This window comes from Herpailurus yagouaroundi, unplaced genomic scaffold (genome assembly GCF_014898765.1).
Source record: "Herpailurus yagouaroundi ecotype Mexico unplaced genomic scaffold, PumYag 140, whole genome shotgun sequence".
Taxonomy (NCBI): Eukaryota; Metazoa; Chordata; class Mammalia; order Carnivora; family Felidae; genus Herpailurus; species Herpailurus yagouaroundi.
This window is the reverse complement of record NW_024412395.1, coordinates 70,558,172-70,573,674: the sequence shown is the minus strand read 5'-3', so window position 1 is coordinate 70,573,674 and position 15,503 is coordinate 70,558,172. Positions and strand designations below refer to the sequence as shown.

The 15,503-nt window shown below is 33.6% G+C and overlaps 1 protein-coding gene across 4 annotated transcripts in view; it reads right to left on the bottom strand.

The window, feature by feature from the left end:
* GLS (glutaminase) overlaps window positions 1–15,503 on the bottom strand; it is an 85,926-nt gene that overhangs the window by 16,211 nt on the left and 54,212 nt on the right. The window contains exon 15 of one of the 4 annotated variants that reach the window (XM_040475676.1): window positions 12,493–15,101. The exons of 2 other annotated variants lie outside the window; for them this stretch is intronic. In XM_040475676.1, the coding sequence (XP_040331610.1) occupies window positions 14,955–15,101 (147 nt within the window). In that variant the 3' untranslated portion in view covers window positions 12,493–14,954. Of the gene's footprint in view, window positions 1–12,492; window positions 15,161–15,503 lie in introns of those variants that run through there. One more of the 4 variants, XM_040475677.1, reaches the window with a different exon arrangement.

Sequence of the window (15,503 nt, the reverse complement as noted above, 5' to 3'; positions counted from 1 at the left end):
AATAACAATGTTTCTCTTAGTGTTTTCAATTTTCAAAGGACTTTCATAGGCATTGTAATATCAAATTATGATAACAGGCTCGTCTAGCACATAATACAAGGAGCTTATGGAGAACAGGATATTTTTAAGACCCTCAAAAATAATGCAAGACTATATGAAAAAATATATATATAATTAGGCCAAAAAAAATCACTCCATCACCATTCTCAGGGCCTTATCATGAGACTGCTTAGCATGTATCTGTATTTTAACATTCATAATTATTATCGGTAATATTTTATATGAAGGAAGGAGAATGGACATGGCAAAATTATATACAGCACTCACCTGTTAGTGTAAGTTACATTAGTTGAAAATTCTTTAAGTAGAATCAAATTCTAAAAGGAGAAAAGCCTACATTCATGTCTTCTATGTAGGGAGCGTATAAAGTAGATTCCAAAGCCTACTTTTAAAATCACTATCCGGTAAATGCTCTAAAATCCCTTGCCTGATCTTCTGCAGCTCCTGAACCTAAATTTGGAATGCAACCACAGGATAATGGGGCGGGGGGGGGGGGGGGGGTGGCAACAGAGCAGATTAGCATCCATGCAAACCCATGGTACCAACCTCAATAGTATTGTGACAACTACTGCTTTATTTCCTTCAGCTCTGCCCCACCTTCCAAGAATAAACATTTCCTATCTTCTCTGTGCCCTGAAACCGCACAGCCTCCCTCCAACTCCACAACTTATTCTCAGCATAAAGCCTTTCATCCACTTCAGGAAAATGGAAGCCAATGGGCAGAAACTTCCTCAACTTCTCCCTACCATACCTACCTACTGCATACCTACCTACCTGCCTGCCTCTCAATGTCCTATTTTATTGAAGGAGATACTCTTCCTCCTACCATACCTAAATCCTCCACTGATGCCGAGAGCTCCATCTCTTTCCAGAGACATCACTTTGTTGTCCATTTCCTCTTTCTTGTATCTATTTTAAGCTCTCCTTCTTTACTGGGTCTTTTCTATCAGCAGCCAACCCTGCTCTACTCCAGTAGTTCCCCAGCCTTCAAATCTCAAAGCCAAGAAAATTTTCTTAATAGTGGAGAGGAGATTACCAATATGGGCCACCCATTTCTTATTTTCTGAGCACAAACAATAAAGAAGACTACTATCTACTAGCATCATTTACTAAATAAAAAGACATTTTAGCACCAAAAGTAGGAAAGACATTATGTAAATGGACACCTTCATCTTATTTAATGCTTATCTGTTTTGTACGGTTGACTCTTCCAAATTTCTTGCAATACTTTCTCTCCTGGACTTCTATTATGGTATGCTGGATTTTCTCCTAATGGGACATTTTTCCCCAGTGGGAAACCTACTGTTCTATCCTACTTTTTATTTTTAATGTTAAGTTTTGAGTATCTGTTACTTCGTTTTTAAAAAATGTTTATTTTTGAGAGAGAGAACACAAGTGTGGAAGGGACAGAGAAAGAGGGAGACAGACGATCCGAAGCAGGCTGTGCTGACAGCAACAAGCCCAATGTTGGGCCATAACTCATGACGCCGTGAGATAATGACCTGAGCCAAAGCTGGATGCTCAACTGACGGAGCCACCCAGGCACCCTTATCCTACTTTGAAAGTGGGAGTTCCTTAAGGTTCCTTCTCATTCTGCACGGTCTACTGGAGCAATCTCACACAACTTACAGCTTCAAACCTACTCTCACCATGCTAACAACTCACGAAATTGTATCTCCAATTCAAACCACTCTCCACAAAGTTTTCGGCCTGTATCTGACACTTGTCACTACTTGGATATCTCAGAAATAAAAATATGTCAAACAGAAGTTAGCTTTCTCACAACTGCCAACTGCTTACCTAAGATCTATTTCCTATTCCATCTAGGCTAACAGAATCTCTACTTGTTGGAGGTAGCAATGCGCCAACTGAAAATTCTTTCCTAGATTCCCTTGTAGGTAGTCTGGCCAGCGAGTGTCAGATGAGTTTCTAGGAAACTTCTCTTACCTGATTTAGGTATCACTCTTTTCTTCTACCACTTTGACCATACATGTGAGGCTAAAGGCGGAACACTTTTCAACTACATGGTGATAGGCATGATGTCTAACCCCAACACACGAAGGCTGGTTGCAGCAGAAGTGTATCTTACTGATGGCACACATCCTGGATTGCCTACCCCAGACTTATTATAATACAAAGATAGCCCTATTCATTGAGACCTCTATTAATCATCCTCTTGATAGCTATAGTCAAAAGATCCCTTAATTGGTACAACAACCAAAATTAATCTTTCCCTGTACTCCCAAGATTTGCTTCTCCAGCGTTCTCCATCTTAATAATGTAGCACCATCTGTCCTATTGCTAATACTAAAACCTGATTGTCCACTTAACAGGTCATTCTTTTCACCCACCAAATACTATAACCAAGTGCTGCCAATTTCATCTCCTAAACACATCTCATACCTACCTTTCTCACATCTATTTCCCTATTCTAAGCTACCATCACATCTCACCTCAGCCCTAAAACTTCAACTTTTGTCTTCCTCTAATCCATTCCCCACAGAACAGTTTTAAAACCAAATCACGTCATTCCCCTTCTTATACAAGCCAAATACACTTTGAATAGTACAAAACTCTTAATGTGGCATGTAAGATCCTACATAAATATTTCCCAAACTGTGTTCAGAGGACCATCTACAGCAGAAACACCCAAGGTGCTTACTAAAAATGCAGGTGTTTAAGCCAATCTCCAAGATTGTGCCTTAGGACACACTTGGGGCACCTGGGTGATTGAGTGGGTTAAGCGTTTGAGACCTGATCTCAACTCAGGTCTTGATTTCAGGATCATGAGTTCAAGCCCCATGTTGGGCTCCACACCCAGCGTGGAGTCTACTTGAAAAATAATTTTTAAAAGTTAATAAAATTAAGACACACTAACAGCCGTAGTGTACATTGAGAGACAAGAAGGGCTATCCTACATCATGTGGCCTTATGTCTTATACTCATCCAGGGCCAATCTCCATTCACACCTTGCCTCACTCTTCTCCCATCATTTTTGCTTTCTTTTACCATCTCCAAAGTGCTCCTTCCTGTCCCCGGGCCTTCAAGCCAGAGTATTTTATTAATCCTCACCCTTCCTCTAACTCATTCAAAATTTATCACCTTTCAGGGAAAATCAGCCATACCTATTTTATCAAAAAATGAAATCTTGTTGTTATACTCTGCTGGAACTTTGTACATGTCTACCATTTATTGTATTTGTGTTATTTCTTCAAGATACAAAATGTTATAGCTAACTATTCCCCCAGCACTCATCCCCCTCTTTCTCAGAGGGAAGTTTTACTGAAGACTGGTGTGCATGTTCTTATACTTTAACTACATTGTATGTTTATCTCACAAAGTCTGTTACAGGTGTATAAATCACTTGGTACATGCCATTTCACCTCCTTTATAAGTAAAAATGAACTAGATCTACATGTATCTGTATGAACAAATCACTTATCACCATTTTTGCTATTTTATTAACTATTCAGTATCTACATCCCCACTAGATTGCAAACATCAAAGGCTTGATCAGACTCATTGACTACCCGCATATCCTAAGTACTTTGCAGTTTCTGGCATGGAACAGGCAAGGAACAAATAAATATTGGTTAAATGAAGAAGTAATTAGTGAATGAACAATAAACAGAATACTAAAGCTAATTTATATAAAACCAGAACTACTCTGTCAAATTAAATTGGCTAAATAACTTAAACTGTGTGTATGTGTAAACAAAAACTAGTGAAATATTGAGAGATAACTGGTTCTTGGTAGAAAAAAATAATCTGAACAGTTATACATTTGCATTTATATATTGGGATCTAATCTTACACATTGGTAGGGGATTTATATGCAATACCAGGAATGAAGAGCAGAAAACACACACAAGAGAAAAACAAAATGCTTGGTATTTAGAATGGATGAAAAATTGTTTCATAACAATATTTGGAAACCTAGAAATCAAGACTCAGAAGAGTCCTGGTCACTTTCTTATAGCAACTTTAGTGGAAAAACAACTTCACTGAAAGAATGAACTATTTGTTCATCTTGTACCCTACTACATTATTATAAAAACAATAATGGAAGAACAATTTAATTGGAAAATGGGAACACTTACTACCAGCTCCTCCTGAGTAAGGGCATTAAGGATAGGTGGAAGTTATTTTTTAGATATACTTTAACAGCAGAATTGTGTTTCATAGTCCAGTACACATATTTTGGGGGAATCTGCTTATATCTAACATTATCATTAAAATCATATATACAAGAACAAGAATAAATGACTGTGGATGAGAATACAAAATTTGTTTTTCATCATTGAATCATTCTGGTTGGTTTCCAAAAAAATTTTTTTACCCTAAAAACAAGTGCAGATGTGAAGAAAGATACATTAATTTTTGGATAATAAATCCAAATCCAGATCATAGAATTCTTATATATAAATAAGGTTAGTGAAAACCCCTACAATTGAGCCCTGTGGAAAGCTTTATGGAATCAGGGTTTTTAAAGGTTTTGATAAGTTGAGGTTAGCTGATAGGCATTTAGAGGAAATACACAAAAGGATTTAAAAGTGCATCTTTAAAATTAAGTTTTAAAGAGTTAGAATAAACATCGGCTTTTAGTGCTAGTGTACTGATTTATATTTAATGCTAGGAATATACAATAAGGAAACTTTTTAAGTAATGAAAAAGACTTATAAGAGCTAAGCTAAAAATGACTTCACTGATATTTAGGGCTGACTTGTTATCTTCTATAGTCAAGTAATATTGGAGTTAATTTTCCCATTTATATCAACACTTTTTTTTTTAAGACTTTTAAAAAAAAGTTTATTTATTCATTTTGGGAGAGACAGAGACAGCACAGGTAGGGGAGGGACAGAAAGATAGAGGGAGAGAGAGAATCCAAACCAGGCTCCATGCTGTCAGAGCAGAGCCTGATACAGGGTTCGAACTCACAAAACCATAAGATCATGACCTGAGCCGAAACCAGAGTCAGATGCTTGACTGAGCCACCCAAGTGCCCCAAGACATTTTAGACATAACTGTGCTGTCTGCCAAAAAACCCCTGATAGTTTCCCAACATATCTAATTCTTAGTAAAAGGATCTCTGGGGAGAGGAACTTTTCTCTGAGTGAAATAATTACATGCACATATGAAAATTGTAGGACACTGGTGGTATGTGATGGAGACATTGCCTTATAGAAGGTATAGGAAATTCAAAGTATCACAGGATAACCTTATTTACTATGAAATTTCCCTTTTTGGTCTATCAAGACACTCTGAAATTGTATTGTCCTTAAATTTCCATGGAGTATCTTGATTTTATTAACAAGGAGACATAAGTTGTTCTGCTTACATTTTGCAATGGGAAATAATATAGCCTATGATCAAGACAATGAGCTCTGGAACCAAAACTGCCTGGGTGTAAATCCTGGTTCTATATAGGATCTAATTCTGTGACCTTAGTGAATTTACAAGACCTATATAAATCTACAGAGGTAGTAATACCTACTTCATAGACTTCAGGGGGATTAAAAAATTCTCAAAACATTCACGGATGGTTAACCCATAGTAAGTCACAGTGAGTGCTAAAAGTCATGCTATTCAAATTCTGATGTTATCAGGTTTCTGCTGATGGTGTATTGGGCATGCACTGTTGCTAGAGTTGACTGAAATTATGGACACTGAAAGCAAACTACAGAAAACCACAGGATCCTCTAGGTTAGGAAACTGGACGGCCTTAGCAAATTGAGATTACCTCAATTTTGGCCTACACCTTTGAGGACTGATCACTGTATATTTAGCGATTAGCCTACACACTGCAAAGTCTCTTGTGATAAGGGACTGAGAAAGAAACTCTAGACTTCCAAGGTCTTTGGGCACAGGCAGCAGGCATAGATGAAAGACATTCTTTTTAAAATTACTGCCAATTTTAGGTAAAAATGGTAACTTCAAACCTATGATTAAGAATGTTTACAGACTAACCATTACTACCCTATGTCAGAATGAATAAGAGTGGCACATCTTCCTGAAGTCAATTTTACTCCAATTCTGGAGAAGATAAAGGTTAGTTACAGACCTTATAAATACTACGTTTTAAAAAAAATATTAAAACAGGTGAAACAGAACAAAATTTATATGAATTTTTAAGGTAGAAAACAAGCCTCAGAAGTTCATGCCTTATGGTATACCACATTACCTATCCAGATCCTATACCCAACTGCCCAGCATTCATTGATCCTATTTAAGTCCCAAAAGCACTAAGTAAACCACAGTTTCACTCTATTAAGAACTTTTGCAGAAGATCCCAAATTCTTAACTAAAACAAAAATCTAAAATTCACAATGGCAGCGAATGGGAATTTTTGCAAAACAAAAACTACAAAACACAATATGCAAACATAGCAACAGCCCTCTCTCCAGAGCCCCTAAATATAAGGTAAATGCACTAATACATGAGACCATTACATAACAAAGCCCAACATGTAAGGGATACCAAATCAACAGCAGTGCTGATTCTGTGGCAGACATATATGGTGGATGTAAAATAAAATTGGCACAACAGAGACAAAATAAAAATTAAAGCTTCTCAAGTTTTTATTACTTGGCTAAAAAACACAGCAAACTAGTTTTCTTTCTGTTTCTCCTTCAGGTGAAAAAAAAAACATACATACTCTAAGTTTTGTTGTAATAGCATGTTTTAGCTGAAACACTTCACAAATGGGTAAATAGAAAGTTAAATTCTACTTCCCACCTCCTTAAAACCATTCTCTAAAACTTCTCTTTCAGGTAAAAAGAAGAGACATTAAGGCAGGAATATTTTATTGGTATGATTAAAAAGGGTTAATACTATTAGTCACCAGAGAATTTTAACAAAATCACTTGTTCTATAATTTCATCAAGAGATGTTAATAAAGGTTCATTGTGTAAAAAATGTAGCATTCATTTTAATTCAAAGTAGAAACAATATTATTTAGTTCATTCCTTTATTTATATCATAACTCTTGTGCAGACCTAGACCCACAGACACATGTATTCAAAGCTGAAGGTAAAATAATGAATTATTAACAATAAACTTTTATTATAATGAAAAAAGTCTGAATTAACACTCATTTTTTTTTAACTTTTTAAAGAAAATAACTCTAGAATGGTAAATGTCAACAATATTAAGACTTGGAAATGACCATATCAGCAATACAAAGGCTTGAAAATGAAAACACATTTTATGAGTAACTTTCATGTATTTTTTAAGTTACCTCATTTTCAGCCAAAAATGAGTTATTATTGGAAAAGTTGGAAAAAGAAAGAATACTTGAAATTAACATAGTCTGAATTTTTCAATTAGGATCTTTAATCATGAGTGACTGTGAGAAAGAACAAAACAACAAAGTATGGATGGAGTCAATAATTTATACCATGGTTTTACACAACACAATTAATCTCATCTAATGAAACAAAGTCAAGACAAGTATTATGTTATCCCCTCAAAGGATAATCTGTAATTGTTCCTTAGTGATGATTTGTGAAAGGCACATACAAAATAATGAAAACTAATAATTATAAAGAAAAGATGAACAAAAGGCTGAAGATTTCAATTTGAATTTTACAATGGAATGATCCAAATGTGAATAGTTATACTAGCATAATTGATGCTAATATTTCAGCATCATTCTAATTTTAATAAGTATAATGTGAAAACAGAGTTTATACTGAGTAAGAGCCAGTATCCTAAAGTTCAGCTTCTCATCTATATAAACTTATGGGGAAAAGAGCTATATAACAGGCAAGTTTAAATTTTGAGAAGAAACCCGTACTGTTTTTTGGAATAACAATATTAAAGTTGTAACATTTCTAAGTCAACAAAGGCGTTTAAAAAGTAACACTTCTCAAGAACAGCAATATAAATTTCCTTCAAAAATAAAAAATAAATCCCAGAAGTATGAAATGGAGATTGGTACTAAGGACAACATACATGATAGAGTAATAAACTCTTGTTCTGAAGCCACGTAGAGATCCAAATATGCAAAATAAAAACAAAGGAAGTAAGGTAGATATTTTGCATAGTATGTGCTGGGAAAAGCTGACTTGAAAAAAAATTTTTTTCTTTTAGAAAACATTTCTTTAGAACTCCAATAGCCTTTTGTTTTTTTAACCTTTTTACTTTCAATATTTAACCTAACTCCAAAGGAATTTATTTTAAAAGCAAATGGCGCAACATTTATTTTTAGTCTCATTTTTCCTATACTTTCTTTCAAAGGTTCCAGGATAATTTCTTATTTTTAGAACTACTGTATAATTGTTAGCATTCACTTCTTAATTTTTCCAGTCTATAAATTGTGGCGTAAGACTCTTTACTAGAGAAATACAATTAAGTAGTTTTTACTAAACATTGATGTAACAATGTTTGCCAAATAACTTAAGAGTTGTATTAACTACTGACAATTATGCTTTTCATCACAAATAACAAACAAAAGATGTAACAAAACACACAATAGAACAATTCCATCAAAAAAGAGAAAAAAATATTGTACATGTGTTAACTGAGGAAGCAAGGTGGTAAGAAACCTGGAAAGGAGGTTGGCTGAAGCGGGAGTTTGCACCACATAAACTCTAAGATTGCTTTCAATCTCAATTATGGGATTCTAATAAATTTTAAGATTATGGTAAATGAAAGAACAAAGACCTAGAAAGGTTGAGCTATGTTTTAAAAATAAAACAAATTCTTTAGCTGTTTACAGAATATGAACTAAAATCGTAAGTGAGGGTTCCAAGTGGAACTGACCAGAGAGATTTTCATTATATAAACAAAAATTGCCAGACGTGTAATATGGAAACAAATCTAAAACTATTTCAGGTTAAGAACACTTCCTTTTAAAAGCTAAGCCTTCCGGGGCGCCTGCTTGGGTGGCTCGGTGGGTTAAGCATCCAACTTCGGCTCAGGTCATGGTCTCGAGGTTTGTGAGTTCCGGGAGTTTGAGCACCTCATTGGGCTCTCTGCTCTGAGCACAGAGCCCACTTCAGATCCTAGATCTCCCTCTCTCTGCCCCTCCCCTGCTCATGTGCACACGTGTGCTTCTCTCAAAAATAAGCATTAAAAAAAATAAAACCTAGGCCTTCCAGATAGGTAATTTCAATCATCTGAGGTATTTCAGCAAGGTAAATACTTAATGGAAAAAATCATTATTTTTAATAATACTATGTCCAGAAGACTCATGTCCTCAGGTATTAAAATTTGGCTTAAGAATAAATATACCATGGGTGCCTGGGTGGCTCAGGGGGTTAAGTGTCCCACTCCTGATTTCAGCTCAGGTCATACATAATCTCACGGTTTGTGAGATCAAGCCCTTTGTCTGGCTCGGATTCTCTCTCTCTGACCCTCCTCTGCTCACGCTCTCTCTCTCTCTGAAAATACATATAAATAAATAAATTAAATAAATAAATAAGCAAGCCAAGTTGTTCTTCATCAAGATTTAACTAAAGTATTTCTGATAGTAACTGAGATTTAGAGTTCAAGGTCTAACAATGGTGTTATGAGATCAACTGCCCAAATGTGTCATCTCATTCCTCTTTCCTAGGAGTCTGTATCCTGACGCTCATCACAGCATTTGGCACCAAGAATCATAATTTTTTTAAGTTTACTTAATACATAACAGTTCTCAATAAAAAAGATTTGGAATTTACCAAAAACTACCACAGACACCACCAAAAAAAAGTAATGCACTCAAATGCTAATTTATATCTTATTCATTTCAGTTAAAGGTGAATGTAATTGACTGGAAAGCCATAATAAAAATTTAATCAACATAGGCTTTACACATTTTGCACATCTTAAAAGTCTCTACAGGTGCAATGTATAAAAATCACTAAAGTGGATCTATAATCTACAAAACATATGGTAAACTAAAAATCAACCTTAAAATTAATAACCTTTCATATCAAAATATAAAATAATAAAGAACATTTTAAAACCACAGTACAAGAGAATCATTTCATTAAAAATAACAATTTATGATCAGTCTAAGCATCTAAAAAATAAGTACCTTTTCTATTAATGTTTAAGAAGTTTAGGAGTCTAAAAAACATCAAGTTTGCCAAATGTTTTATGTTGGATAAATTTTGTTCTAGATGCTTATAATTTAGTTTTAAAAACTAAACTAAAACAGACTATAACTCTAAATTTCTTCAAGTCTGTGTGGTATTCACTTCAATAAACTACCTTGGCAGGAGAAGGGAGAAGAAGGATAAGAGAACGTCTCCTAGTCCAACTAAATTCTTTCCATTTCTATGTAGTGTAAGAAACAAATGTTTTAAGTATAATTTGAGATAAAAGAAAAAAGTAGTCGAACTTGATACACTTGAATATATCTTCCTGTTTATTTTCGCCTTTTTTAAAATGTTTATTTTTGAGAGAAAGTGAGACAGAGCATGAACGGGGGAGGGGCAGAGAGAGAGGGAGACACAGAATCTGAAGCAGGCTCCAGGCTCTGAGCTGTTAGCACAGAGCCGGACGTGGGGCTTGAACCCATAAGCTGTGAGATCATGACCTGTGCCAAAGTCGGACACTTACTTAACAGACTGAGCCACCCAGGCGGTGGCTGTATCTCTAATGTTTGGTTTTGGTGTTATCATACAATGTAAATACTGCACTTAATATAAAGCAGTAAAGGAATTGAGCAGAAATTATGTTACTTTTTTCTTTAAATTACATTCTAGCATTTTCAAGATTGGTTAAAAACCAAAATTTCCACAAAATGAATAGTAAAACACATTCTTAAAAATTATGTACAATTTTTGGAATAAAACTGTTCCATAAACTGTTCAAAATGAGAAGTACATTATTTAAGTTGAATATAATCCTCCCATATAATAAATTTTGGAGACTGCTTTAAAGTCAATTTCCATATGAAATTTGATAATTCTTGCTTTCCCTTTTATGAAGTTCTCCAATATTGTTACTCTCTTACCCTAACAGTGCAGGTAGTGAATGGGCACAACAAAAGAAACCACAAATCTTCAGAGTCAAACTAAGTAAAACATGTTATATTTTATAAATTCTGGGACAGCAAAAATGTCTATCTGGATAGACAGATACACTCACAAACACATATGTATATAACACACACATGTATATAAATTATCAGGGTACAGACTGACATATCAGTATACATCAGTGTTTCTTCTCACATACATACATGCCTACAAAACTTGACACTGTCAGGCTAAGACGACCAAGCTGAGCCACCTCTCCCTTTGCTTCAAATGGATTAAAAGCAAAAAAAAAAAAAAAAAAAAATCCAAGTGTGTCTTTAAGAGTAAGCAATCATAAATCAATTACATACTGAATCAATTACACATGAACTTATTTCCTAGTCCCAAAAGAACTTTATAAAAAAAAAAATCCCATTTAGATAAATACAAAATCCTATAAACAATGGTATTTCCCCTTCAAATAGTTTTAAAAGTCTACAATATATTTGGGACGACTTCTCTGGATACAAATGGTGTTATCTGATCAAACAGTAAAATTTAAACTTAAAGTAAAGCTGACCTTAAACAATGTGGGAGGGCTTAGGAATACTGGCCCCCATGTGGTTGAAAATCTGCATAGAACTTTTGACTCTCCCCCCCAAATTTAACTACTAATAGCTGATGCTGACGAGAAGCCTTACCAAGAACATAAACAGTTCAGTAAAACATTTTGTATGTTACATAGTAAGCTGGAGAAAAGAAAATGTTATTAAGAAAATCATAAGGAAGATAAAATAAATTACAGTACTGTACTATAATTTACTAAATTAAGTGGAGCCATGCAGTTCAAACCTGTGTTAAGAGTCAACTGTACTGTTTATGTCTGACAATGCACGGAGCCTCATTAGACTTTGGACTATGCTGTGGAAATATAAAGTTCCTTCTGAAGACTAAATTCCTTAAAAAGTAAATAAGGTGAATTTCTGTAGTATAGTTACTCCATTTCATATAAATTCTAAAGTAATATTACAATACTCTTCATCTGATTCAGCAATGTTTTCCTACCCTACACAACATATAAAACAGTGACACAGTGAGTAACACCAGCGATACTCTTCCTCAGAAAGCTGAACCAGGAAACCAGCAAATAGGGTAGATTTTTTTCAAGTTGTTAAATGGAAAAACAACAAAAAAAAATTGGGAGAAAAGTCTTTATTCAGATACTTCTAATACAACCAATAGAAAAATGTACTCTCCCTCAAAAAGCCCACCGACTCTATACTTTGTTAAAAAAAAAAAAAATCAAATGAAGCCCTTTAGAGAGTATTTCTAGTATGTCTTCACAATAGCCTCAGAAGTAAAAATCTAAAGCATTTTAATAGTATCTTCATAAAGATTTACTATTTTGAAGTTAAAATTCCAACTATTTGTTGTACTTAAAATGCTAGAGTTCCTTTCATCAAAAAAAAAAAAAACAATAAAATCAGCTTAAAATAAATTTATTGTACAATACAAAAAGTAGGCATACTGGAAAATAAAAGGTACATTATTAAATATACAAAGCAAATAAAAGAAAGCTAAATAACACAAATGTTTTAATCCAAACACTAAGATAAAATGCACAACATTTATGCTAAAAATAAAGTATTTCAGGAAGGATATGCATTTCAAACGAAATGTTAATAATGAAAAAAAAAAAAAAAAGAAAAACAAATGTGCTAACTTCTAAATGCTTGAATATCAAGAATCAGTAATGGCATGAAACATTAAATCCACAATACTGGGTACTTTTCAAGAACTTTATTTGAAAAGGTATTAAAAATACTGAAGGAATCAATTTAAAGAATGTTCTTAAATCTGGCAAAGATTTTCTTTCTTTTTTTTTTTTTTAATTAAAGTTTAGGGGCCTATTCACAGTACCTTCCCTCTTCTTCCATTTATATACCTTCCTACAAAAATTTCTGGATGCTCATCCTTAATAAGATTAGCTACAATATAGTCAGCTACAAATTAACAACATAATTTTGAAATCTATACATAGGACACAATAGGAAAAATTGAATTTTCATTTTATAAAGTAAAACCATCTCCAAATGAAATAGTAAAACATAACAATTTAGAGCACAGGGAAAAAAATAAAGCCTTTTTTCCAATCTATCAATTAAGACATTCAGTTCCCCAAACTGCAAATGGCTTTGGTGGAACTAATAATACAAATGATACTGTTTAAAGTTGTTGCAGAGGTGAGGCTTTCAAAAAAACCACTCCCCCCTACCATCCGCCCCGCCCCCGTAAATGGCCAAAGTAGAAGTATCCACTTAGATTTGCATTTGTACATTAGAGAAATATTTAAGTAACAATAAACTCCTTGGTAAGTCCTCCAAAACTTAACACATAATTATTTAAATATATAAGTTAGCCCAAAAAGCTTTTGACCAACACCTTTGGAAGGGAACTTCTTTTTCTAATATCACAGTTCCCAAGCTTGAGACATCATTTGATCAGGTTTTCTGTATCTATATTTGCGCTAGTATCGAAATTACTCAGTGAAATCTTTTTTACTAGATTTACTTTTATAGATGTGACCTACCACATATGCCATGACACTAAAAAACTACCAAGTCTCCTTCTAGACCCCAGACCCCACCTCTGCCCCTCCAAAATCTACAAGTTTAAAAATGAATAAAACAAAACAAAACAAAAAACACCTTGTGGCTATGGGGAATTGTGGGGAAAACTGAAGAGTTATTTGGAAGAAGGAAGAAGTGTGAATAGGTCCTACAGAATTTTACAATCACTTTGCCAAGACAGACTTTAAACATTGTAAATTATCCAAAATAGTCCTTCTTTTAAAAACAAGTTTTGATTCTCAATATTGCATTTTTATAACCAAACAAAAGGATTCAGATCTAACACATTTTAGTAGCATACTTACTACTATCAGACTGAATTCATTTCCTAAGTACTCTAAAATTAGAGTTCAAATAAAACAAACTCTATGAGATGTTATTATAATTTATCATAAAAGATTCATTAGCATTTGTGGAATTATTACGATAATAAAAATATTAAAAACTAAAACCCAAGATTCACCATTCACACTTAAATATAACATAGAAAAAGTAACGTGAATAATACGAAAATAAAATTGTTCAGGTAAACATTTCACTTGAAGACACTCACTGTTGCTCCTTCTGAGTAACCATTATAGCTTTTTAACAGTAAAACATGTCATTATCCTACTTCTGAAATTCTTTGGCTGGAATGTTTTAGTAACATAAGACACTCCTGTACATGACAATTTTGACAGAACACAGAGAAGTTGCAAAGTAAAAAAGCAAAGACATGATTTATATTTTAAAGTGTTTGATAAAATTTAAAATGAATTTTTAAAATTTAAAGCAAATTTATCACTAAAAATGGCATAAAATATAAACTTAAGCTAATTTTATTATCTATCACTGTATTAAGTAATTTGGGATTCATTAATTTTGCCTTTTCATTGTATTTAGCATAGAGATGACTTTCTATTGCCCCTACAGACATCATGTCAGTTTTAAAGAAAAAACAAAATGCAATGAAACTTATGAGTTCAATGTGTGGGTTTTAGAACCAAAAATGACATTTCTGTTACCATTTTAAAATGGAGATTAAGTTAAAATTTTAATTACACCATGAAAAAATTTAAAGGAATTTTTTCCTTTTTGCGTCTTTAAAAATAAAGCAAATTTGCTTTACTTATGTATAAATACTTTTTTAAAGACCAACAAATCCACTTTTTAATCTATTATCTTTATACAAAGATTAAAAGGAAAAAAAGCTTTATGGCTCCAGCACCCAAGGTTGAAAACACAAAAAACTCAAATAAATATTCATAGTATGCAAAAAAGCTAAAGATGGTTGAAAGAGTAAATGAAGAACATTCTGAAACTAGAACCCATTTCTTTAGCTTTTCTCTCCCAGACTTTCCATTCTATATACTACAGTTGTAGAGATGTCCTCATTTGACTCAGGTGACACTTTTTTCCATACTGTCTCTTTTAAAGCAAGTTCTTGTTGGAGACTTTCATAGTCCAATGGTCCAAAGGAATGCTAGTTGTTCAAGCAACATACATAATTTATTAGTGCACTTGAGTGAAGAAAGGTCCAAGCTATAAAACGGTATTTTTCAATGAATGTTATTAAGATCTGTTAACATTTTCACCCACCACCATTTGATGTTTCGTTCCATGTTACTCATGTTGACATCCATGGCAGTTTCTATTCTGTTAGCTTTGCATAATTCTCACATATTATAAGTTATTTGATTGGAACTAACAATAGGAAAATTTACTTCGTATGCATTAAAAATATTTTCTACTTATAAGTGCTTCATATCAGCTTCAAGTCTAATTAGGTATTTACTATAAACATTTTCTAGATGGGATGCAAAGGAATTTAATTAAAATTCAAAACAAGTCCTTGGTCCAGTGAACAACTATGAAGACAAAAAAT